Source organism: Corvus brachyrhynchos, unplaced genomic scaffold (assembly GCF_000691975.1).
Source record: "Corvus brachyrhynchos isolate BGI_N302 unplaced genomic scaffold, ASM69197v1 scaffold6, whole genome shotgun sequence".
NCBI lineage: Eukaryota > Metazoa > Chordata > Aves > Passeriformes > Corvidae > Corvus > Corvus brachyrhynchos.
In genome coordinates, this window is record NW_008238632.1 from 4466958 (window position 1) to 4477154 (window position 10197).

The 10197-nt window shown below is 41.7% G+C and overlaps 1 protein-coding gene across 1 annotated transcript; it reads right to left on the reverse strand.

Moving 5' to 3' along the window:
* Positions 1 to 365: 365 nt before the first annotated feature.
* Positions 366 to 10191, reverse strand: FUCA2 (fucosidase, alpha-L- 2, plasma). Its single transcript, XM_008636008.2, has 7 exons — positions 10107 to 10191; positions 7629 to 7816; positions 5606 to 5945; positions 4783 to 4993; positions 3251 to 3441; positions 1980 to 2088; positions 366 to 626 (listed from the first exon to the last, which is right to left on the reverse strand). Exons 1-7 carry the CDS (start codon positions 10175 to 10177, stop codon positions 486 to 488), a joined length of 1251 nt encoding a protein of 416 aa, XP_008634230.2. The 5' UTR covers positions 10178 to 10191; the 3' UTR covers positions 366 to 485.
* Positions 10192 to 10197: the final 6 nt, after the last annotated feature.

Sequence of the window (10197 nt, forward strand, 5' to 3'; positions counted from 1 at the left end):
CTAGCACTAGTTAAACACACCTGAAAAAAGTATATTCTTTTCTCTAAAACTGTCAGTTTTTACTGTGCAGTTTTGTGGAAGTTAAATTTCTTGCATTAAAGACGGGGTACAATTGACTTACATGCATTTGAACACCAGCTTGAGCTTTGTTCTTTCTTTTGTCTCTAAAAATTTAGTGCCTGTTTTTCCCCCACTTTATTCTTCACATAACTTGGCCAGAAACTGACTAAAGCAAGTGTAGAGGTCAAGGGAGATGCTCAATTTTTCACACAAGTTCAGAGAAACAAACTGTATGCAGAGGATCAATTATTTAGTGCTAGACTTTGTGAGGTTTGTTCCATTCCATCCATTAATAACAGCCCACCTCTCACAGAAAAAGTGAATTTATTGGTGTTTCTCAGTCAAACAAGTAAGTTTAAAACCAGGGATAAGAAAGAGCAAAACATCGGCATCCCCTGCTAGCCAGGGCTCCAGCAGAGTGTGGATCAGTTTACATCAGTCAGTTGTAAGGTCCAGCCCCACTGACATGGCAATTGCTGAGGAGTTAATTGAGGTAGAGCAATAATCATTCCCTTTTCTCCTAGGGCAACCCACTTCAGCAGTTCCTTGTACCCAGCCAGCTTCACCTAAAATAGAAACATACACTGGAGTTAGAACAGCACCTTTTCTAAGTACATATCATTGCAATATTGACAAAATAAATATTGATCTATAGCTACCTTACTAACTAAGTATCCTTAAATGCTACTTACCAGCCAAATGAGTGATAATTATTAAAGGTAATGGGAAAACATTTGCAAGTAGATATGCAAGTAAAAAAGGTACTCATCTTGGGTCTTGAGAAGTACTTAGGGCTGTAGAAGGTACATAAACACCTTTTGGAAGTATTTGGGGTGGGATTTAGGTCTAAGCAGGGATCGAGGTGCCACATTACAGAGCTTTGCATCCCCTATTTCCAAAATGCCTGCTTCCCATGGTGGAACTTGTAGTCTTGAAAGAGCATCACTCTTACAGAGTGCAGCCACGTATCTAAGAGAAGGCTGATCTGAAGGACTAAAAACCACAAATAGGTTTATGGTGACACTGACACCAGCTGGTGACCTGCTGGAGCAGCTGCAGACCAGTCTCTGCTGCTGAGGAACAGTACTCTCTAGTGCACATAGAGTCTAGCTGCCCCCCCAAAATTCAAGAGGCATCTCCATCACTTCTGAAATTACTCTCTCTCCCTTTTCATGGAGCTGTCTTGGCACCAGTCAGACAACTTTCATATGGAACTACACCAGAAGGGGCAGTCCAGAAACACCCCTAATGCATTTCAGCAGATAATGGACATGTAATGCATGAGAGCAGAGCAGAGCTAAGCCAAAGTAAATCTCCCCCTCAAATGCACACAGTTGATACCAACTTCTGCTTCCTTTGGGCTACTTGCTGCTTTCCAACGTAGGTGTGGCATCACTGTCCTCAACTTCTGACCTCCACTTGGTATAAGATGCACATCTAGGGTCACACTGACTCACTCTTCAGCCTCCCTGGGCAACAAAAACCCTGCGGACGTTCCCTTCCTGCAAGGCTTTGACTTCAAACAACTGCACAACTACAGCAACTCCAGTATCACCAAAGTCATGAGGACAGCTACTTCTAAAGAAAAGTCATGCTGAGTTAGAAGTCTACACAGGAAACAGGAGGGGTGGCACAGTTTTCTTCCCTGCTCCTTGGCCTCTGTGATTCTTAGTTTGCAAGCTAAAGCCATATCCCAGCAACATCTCAGTCTAATTGTGTTTGTTAGAGAAGAAACATCCCCCTGGGAGGCCTATGACAAGGAGGTCCCAGAAAGAAAACAAACATTTTGCTAGGTCTCTTCCAAAGTACTCTGTCCTAAGAGCTAAGCATTCCCAAAGATGCCAGAAACTTAAATAAACACGATGGAACATGATACATCCTAGGAGGGGAGGGGTGTGTGTGTGTGCACTGTCTTTTACCTGTGTTTCTCCAAGCTTAGCCTGTGGCTCACCAAGTTCCAGAGTCCCAGAGCCTGGCCAGTTAAGGAAGATGGCGTTGACTTTCCCTTCTTTAGGGCTGAAAGTGTACCTGGTTGGAAATGGGGAACAAAAAGGCATGTCAGTTTTCCCCTGTAAATTTCTGGAAGTGATATACAAGAGTGCTTTCAAGACTGGAAAAACAGATTAGAAAAGTCAAGATTAATTGCATTTTCACACACAACCATCTTGTCAGATGAATTACGCCCTTTAATAATGTACTGTTCCTTGAAAATTTGTTCCAACAAACTAGAGGTAATGAAGACTATTAAAGAATTGACTACAGATGTTTACCTCTGAATTAACTTTAGCACACATGTAACAACTCAGCCATATAGGAAAGATACTTGCAGGATGTGGAATCACTAACAGATAATTGTAGGTTATATTCAGAAAAACATGGTAATTCCCATCTATACACCAACATGCAAACTAAAATAATTTAATAATAGTATGAATGACAGAGTTTCCACCTTGCACAGCTAGTTTTTAAAAATACTATTTTCATCATGATGCCATTGGAAATCTTGTGGCATACCCCTGAAATATTCCTCCCTCCTTCCTTCATTTAGTTAGAATTTTTTATTGCTCTTGAAAATGATTTTACTAAACAGTCAACAGTTCAGCATCTCCAGGCTAAAGCCAGATGGCCAAATCTTACTGGGAATGGGAGTAAAAACACCCACTGAGACAAGAGGGTCCAGGCCAAAACCCTGATGGATCATTAAGATGTTAGAGAAGCTACAAGTAACGGGGCAGAGGGGAGGCCAGAGACTGGCTATGTTTAGTGACCAAGTAATTGCTGTTATCTTCCCACTTTCTTTCTAAACATCAAGTGACATTGAGTATTCCTTTGTTGAGATAAACACTTCATAGCAATCTTGTATTTCCAGATTTTTTTTTTTCATTTCTGTTGCCCACTGGAAGGAAACAGATTTACCTAACAGATTAGCCTACACCAAGAAGCAAAAGATCACTAAGAAATGCTTGCAGCTTTGCTTTCAGCCTCAGCATCATCCCAGAACTACAGTCTCTACCTACAGCTTAATCCACACTTTTAGATGCAGTTACTGACACTAACAAAGGTGTTAATGCCTTCACCACATACCAACCATGACAGTGATTTCCGTAGCATCAAGTCATTAGGGATTTCAAAGCTTCACATAACATTGGTGCTGCTTTCCAGAGCCTGCATTTTGTTTCAGCAGCCTTACCAGACTCCTGGTGTGACCGTGTCATTCTGTGCTCTCCACGGTTTCGTTCCATAGATGGCCTCTCCGTTGACCTTCAGCCAGGCACCCACCTGCCTCAGGCGCTCCTCAAACACAACAGCGATGCGACCATCATGAGTGGGCCCGATATTCATCAGGAAATTTCCTCCACAAGACACTGTTTCTGCAAGTTGCTGAAATGTTTTCAAACACACAGAGCATATGGTTCTGAGTAATGAAATCACATATTTGAAGTACTTTCTAAAGTCTGCTGTACTGCTTCAGAATGATGAACCAAATGAGTTATGTTTCTGCTGCACACTGAGACTTTGGGGTTCATCCCAACAGTTAATACAAAATTTAAGCTCCCATGAAACAAAGCTCTGCTGTCAATTTTTACATCAGAAAACAGCCCCAAATACCTTCTTGCACCAATATATCTACCTGAATCTACCTTACAATCAGATCATACAACTCTTTATCATTTCAACTTCTGCAAGAATGTCATGAGGGTTTTACCAATAGGACAGATGATTTCCCTGCACCAGAGTAGAATAAGGCTAACAGTTGCTACTTCATCTTTATTCAATCTTAGAAAAGCAACTTCCTCCTTCCTCCTGTTTGATGCTTTTCCTATTTTACAGGAACATCTGTAAAACACAAGGAAGCCTCCTACAAAGTCTATAAAATTTGTGTTCATATCCACACTGCCCTCCAGAGATCATGGACTGAGATGCTAAGTCTGAGAGACAGCTGGAGACAAGCTGCTGAATTAATTCAAACTTTCTGCCTCTGAAAAGAGGTTACTTCAACTTGAAATTGTCTTTTGCAAGGACAGCACTAGAAACAGATTTGACTTAAGCAACAGTAACAATCTTTCCCTTATTAGCTGAATTTTGCAATTAAATGAACTATTCTGAAAGACTGATCAGTCTTACTTGCATTCAGGTATCCTAAGCTTCAAATCTCTTTTTAATACCTTAGACTAGTAAGGGAATCAATGTTCTAACGACGCCAGCTGTCTGCTTCTGGTAATGTTTACCTGTATGTCTAAGGAAAGTGCCTCACTACAAAGTAAAACTACTGCTGAGTCATAAAGTGTTTCTATCTGTAAAGGGGAAAAGATGTAGACTTTAATCAGGAGTTCCTACACAGGAGCCCTGAAACTGCAACTGTTTGCTTGTCATCAGCTTGCATATGCAGTTACCAGAGAAACTTAGTAGAAAAGGTAATGATGAGATGTCCAGATCAGTCCTTGGCCAGTTATTCACAGGGGAATGGCTTCTAAGAAACTGACTGAATTTTTACTAGAAATTCATTTTGTAGAAACGATTAAGAGAAAAGTTAAGAGTTACATGGATATTCCATACCACCAGCGTTAGGCTGGAAATTGACAAAATTATTTATTATTTCACAGATTCACTGTTGAACTAAAATAATATTATTTATAAAAACAGATACGTAATTGACCAGCACAATATAATAATCAGGAGAGAGAAATGGGGAGTGGCAGTAGCTGCTGTGCCCCACGGTACCTTCACCAAGTCCTCGATGGCGAGGTAGTCGCCAAGCCGCGCGTCCCTGCGGTACCCCCAGGAGCTGCGGTCGATGGTCATGCAGTTCTCCCACTTGTGGGGCAGGAGGTGCCCGGGGTTGTAGCGGTCACTGCACGTGTAGAAGCCGCCATGGGTGCAGATGCTGCCAACTCCCCAGCGGTCATTGGTCACTACTGTATCCCGGACTGGGCTGGGAAAAGAGGAGTTTTATTGCTTATTCTATAAAAGGCAGTCACAGCCAGCATAACCCCTTCCCGCACACACCCCTCCCAGGAACTAACATTTTGGATGACTTCTGTACTATTAATTTATTACAATAAGATTAAGTGCAATGTCAGGAATTCTATTCTCATCCTTTGCTAATAAAAGGTCTAGATCGGCATTTCTTAGGGAAGTAAGCTCCAGACTTTTACAGGAGCTCTGCCAGAAATCACTCTGCACTTCATATCCACTGCCAGATGTTCAGTCTGCGATGACAACAATGTACCCATACTCTCAAATTGTCCTGCTATCCTGTGTTTCTGTGCAACAGCAAATACTTATGGAAGACTATGATTAAACAGAATAGCCAATACCATCTTAACTGATTAATTTGCAAATGTGTTTAAAAACTACAAAACAGTCTTTTTCTAAAGCTAGCTTTGATAATTCTAGGAAAGATCTTGATTCTGTATTTTAGGAGAATTATTATTTTGTTAAGTCCTCTTAACTAGAAGTAACAGGTTCCACAAAACCAACAGAAAATGAAACTGGACACAGAGCAGAATTTTAGATAAGGAGCTAAACCAGCATCATTATGTACCTGTCATTATACAGCCAAGCCAAGAAACCAGTGCTGTTCCAGTAAGTATCTGGAGCATTTCCATCCCCATCAGACCAAATTATTTCTGGCTGGTACTTGGTCACAATTTCATAGAGTTCTGGTAATGATTTGCTGGTTGGAAACTTTCTTGTCTTAAAGGCATTGGTGGCATCCTCAAGGAAGAGACGATTAAACCATTCAAACAGGGAATGGTATAACCCAAAATGCAAGTCAGTCCTGTTTCTAACAGATGTTGCTAGCTCAGCAACAAGATCTCGCTTTGGTCCCACATCAACAGCATTCCAGTTCCAAGAATATTTGGACCCCCACAAAGTAAAGCCTAAAACCAGAAAAATCAGAGGATAAGAAAGAGAAGAAGAAGAAAGGAAGTTACACTTCTTCTTTCTGGAAAATGGTTGAAAGTGTTGCAAAAAATAAAATGATAAAAATGATATATGTAATAATATTGTTGTCATGGTATAAAGTGTACCTATAACCTGTTTATGCACAATGATAGTAGTTTTAAGATCAGAATACCATGTATTTTTTAATACATACACATATATATTTATATTTTTAATTTGTGTAAAGCTTAGGATAATTATTCCTTCTCTTTAATTATTCAGTCTATTCGTATGTCCCAATTAAATTAACTGGATGACTTTTAAAGCCCCTTCCGACACAAGGCATTCTATAACTCTATGACTCTATGAAATTAACCAAAAATACAGCAGCTTTTGAGGCATCTACATCAAACGTGAACTGTATATACACGATCAGCAGCTGGAAGATAAAATTGTTTCTCAGCTGCAGAAAGCCCAAGCTATCATTTGCATTCAAAGACTGTTCTCTTCTCTTCTGTTTCCATCTTATGCAAATGTTCACTTTTTGTTTGCCTTCATATTTATAACAGCTCAGTCAACTACTCCATACATGTATAAGCAGAGGGCAAAAACTCCTGAAACAGCTTTTAAAATATCAGCATTAAATATCAGGAGGGATTTGACCTTTCAGATATCCACCAGTCCAGCACAAGCACTTCCAAATACTACTGCACTGCAGACTCAGACCACTGCCAGAGGAGCTCCACTCTCACTCTCAAACTGCTTTATACTCACTGCCTAATAAATCTTGCGACATTTTTGTGAACTGGATACATGCAATTGTATTGACTACACAAACAACCTAAAAATTCATGCAGAAGGCTATTGGACAGAATCCTGGTTCTTTTGAAGTCACTGGTAATTTCACCACAGGCATCATCAAGTTCAAGATTTATGTGTGTCAGAGCTGAGATTAAAACTGACACATCACAAATTGCCAGCCTTGAACCCACATCTCACAAAGACCAACAACATTCATTAGATGTATTCTAGTATATCTTAATATTTTATACTTTCTTTGCTACTGTATTTCCTTCCAGAAGCTTTCTTTTTCTTTATGTTTGTCTGCAAAGCATCTTCCAATTACAGTGCTAAAAAACCACAATTGTGCCTGTAAAGCTACAGATCTGGTTCAAGGTTTTGGCTTCTGTGCACTACATCAGGAAGAGCTATACCTTCCTAAATCTGAAGCTGACTCCTAGAACATGCTCCTAAATTCCTTGGAGAAACCAATGGCGTTTGTTAACTGCCTGCAAACAGCAGCTCTCCAAATGTTAAACAGCGCAGAATTCACTTTTATGGTTCCTTCAGCAATAAATCGCACAGAAACAAAAAATAAACTATGGCCACTGCAGGAAGCTCAGCTGCCACCACCACTTCAGGCTGTCCTCCCTACAGCAAGACAACAGCAGCACAATCTATTGCTCCTCCTATGCAACTCCATGGCCACAGCTTTGTGTAAGAGTCAGGAAAACACCTGCACATTTCTTGGGTAGTTTTTGTTTCCTCTCTGGCTGTGGTGGGCCAGGTATGCCTCTCTGGCTTTCTCTATGTCTCTAAGAAGGCAGGAAAGTCACTTGCTTTTTTCATCTATTGACAGAAATGCAACAATTACGAACATTCACAAAGCTTCCACTTACCCTCATGATGTTTTGAGGTTAAGACAACATATTTTGCACCTGAAGCCTTCAGAATATCTGCCCACTGGTTGGGATCAAAGAACTCTGCTGTAAATAGAGGACCAAAATCTTCATAACTGAAGCCAGGTGGGTAATTTGCTTCCATAAATTTCACATAGGGCTCTCTCTTTTCCTTCTGCCAGTACCACCTATAAAAAACAGAACAAAACATGTCTGCTGATGTATTTTTAGACAAAGAAAAGAGAATTGAAATTATCAGCTCCTATTTAACACTGAGAGGTAGAGGCTTTGGAGGTACATGACACTGGCAATAAGACAAAATTGCTCCAGAAGAGTATTGATTATCAAAGATTTCCTCTTCTCTATCCTGTTTGTCCATGCTCTACATCTTTGAATCACTACACTTTGGAAAGGTCCCAGAATGTCATCTGAACCAATGAAAAAAGCAGCTACAGTTCGAGAATGAAAAAATGACAGTCTTGGTCAATACCCAGATCTCAGAACTGTACTAGAGAGCACATACAGTCTGGGTAAGCAGCTCAGGTGGCATGAGAAATGCTTTTTTCCTGGACTTGCATGACTCACCTCCTCAAGTCTCACACCTCAGCCATCAGGCATCTCTGCTCTGCCCCCCACTTTGCAATCCCTGCCACCCACAAACATGGGGACCATCAGCTTTACCTCTCTGATAGTCCCGAGTCCTCTACACAACTGCAGCTGAGTGACCCAAAGTCCACAGCCCTGGGGCCAGAGAGAGCTGTGACCAGGTCACTGCAGCCTCTGCACACCTGAGGCTCCAAAGCAAAGGCACCCTGCTAGAAGAAGGCATGTCCTCCAGCAAAAACCAGCCCCTGCAAGAACGCCACACACTTACAAATGCATCTCTGCCACCTTCTTATGAATGAAACTGAGCAGTAAAAATCCTCTTGTCAAATTTAGACATATATGAAAATAGACTGAAATGAGTTTTTCTCTCTTGTCCAGAGCTGGACTCTGACCTCGGCTCTCTAAGACCATAGTGTGAACATTGTTGTAACCTTCCCAAAACCACTTCAGCATAAACCAACACAATCTCTGGCAGCCAACAGGGAAAAAAACCTTAAAAGAAAGAGGCTGAGACAGCTTTCCTCATTGAAAGAACCAGGGGAAGAGGAAATAACAACAACAAAGAAAAGCAAACAATTTTTTTAAAATAAAAACAAACAAAAAACCCACTCTGATTTCAAAGTATGTAATTTCTTAAATTAAAAAGTAACAACCTTGATTCTGTCTCTTTGTCACATGGTTTGCTAACATGAACACTTCCATGCTGCCATGAATAGAGTCTAGAAACATCCTTATCAAGGCTGTGCAGCTCTGAGGGAAGGAGGACAGGATGGGTGATAATAGTTTATGACCTTCCATTTGAAGCTGCTAATACAGGACCTCAGTCATCTGACTGCATATGCTGTCAGAAGGCCCTGAAGCAGCTCTATACCCACACCTGCCTAAGGATGGGAGACTGCAGGAACATAAAAAGCAGAGTTTTGGGGTCAGAAACCAAATGCTCGATCCTGAATCTGTGCACTACTACCAGAGTTCAGCACTCTGAGTGAAGCTTGAACCCAAACCTAGTTCTGTCCCACCCCTCCAAAAGTAATTTATTAGTAAATGTAGTCTGCATTAAAAACCTGCTGAAACCCTTGAACTGAATAATGAAAAGAACAGGTAAAATATTGTCAGAAAACATTGATTAGGTACATGCTGGCTTGTTTTGCAAATATTGTAATTAAGGTTCACCATAGCTCTGCCACAAACCTGCCCTTATCTTCATATTGTAAATAATGATGTGTCTCACTTGAAGTCTCACAGGAAGTACTTGGTAGAGGATGGAAAGATCACAGCAAAAATATGCTTACAGCCAAAGGGCCTGAACCAATGAACACTCACAAAACGAAGGTTTCATTGAGCCTCTGAACTAAAATTATTTGAAGGATCAGAGCTATAGGTTCTCTTAAGAGCAAAGCACTCTTGAATAATAGCAGTAATGGTAACAAAAGAGAAGAAAACCATCAGCAGCACAGCATGTGCACAAGAAAACAGCAAGGCTGCTTGCCAAGTAAGGGTAGTGATGGGCTCCTGCGCTCCCCACAGTGCTCCAGCAGCTGTACAAGGCTGCTCCAGAGGCCGGGCGATCCCAAACACCTGTTCCCACAAGGGACAACCCCTTCACCCATCCATTCATGGTGGTCCTGGAGGGGTCTCTTTCGGCCACTCCACCAACCACCTCTCTCACCAACACCGGTGTGCTGCAAAGCACTTCTCTCAGCTCTACCAGCTCTCTGTTTAATTTAGTCACTTCAGCCAAGGTATTCAGGGGTTTTAGGGCTGGGCAGACAGGCGCTCAGACACACCAGAAGCACTTTAAACTCCACTTCCTCCGCAAACGGCGCCATGGAGACCATGGCCTCGGGTGGACACAGAGCTCTTCCCACACACCTGAGCTCCATGGTGAGCCGGCAGAGGGGCTCCAACCCACACCACCGCTGTACGGGGAGACACCACACCATCCCTGCCTGCCCTGAGCCCT

Excerpts from the sequence above, each read along its gene's own strand:
- FUCA2 (XM_008636008.2), bottom strand. The coding sequence starts at position 10,177 with ATGGTGTGGTGTCTCCCCGTACAGCGGTGGTGTGGGTTGGAGCCCCTC. Across the intron at positions 5,946-7,628 it reads AACCTCAAAACATCATGAGG|GCTTTACTTTGTGGGGGTCC; the intron begins GTAAGTGGAAGC and ends TTCTGGTTTTAG. Across the intron at positions 627-1,979 it reads CTAAGCTTGGAGAAACACAG|GTGAAGCTGGCTGGGTACAA; the intron begins GTAAAAGACAGT and ends TTTCTATTTTAG.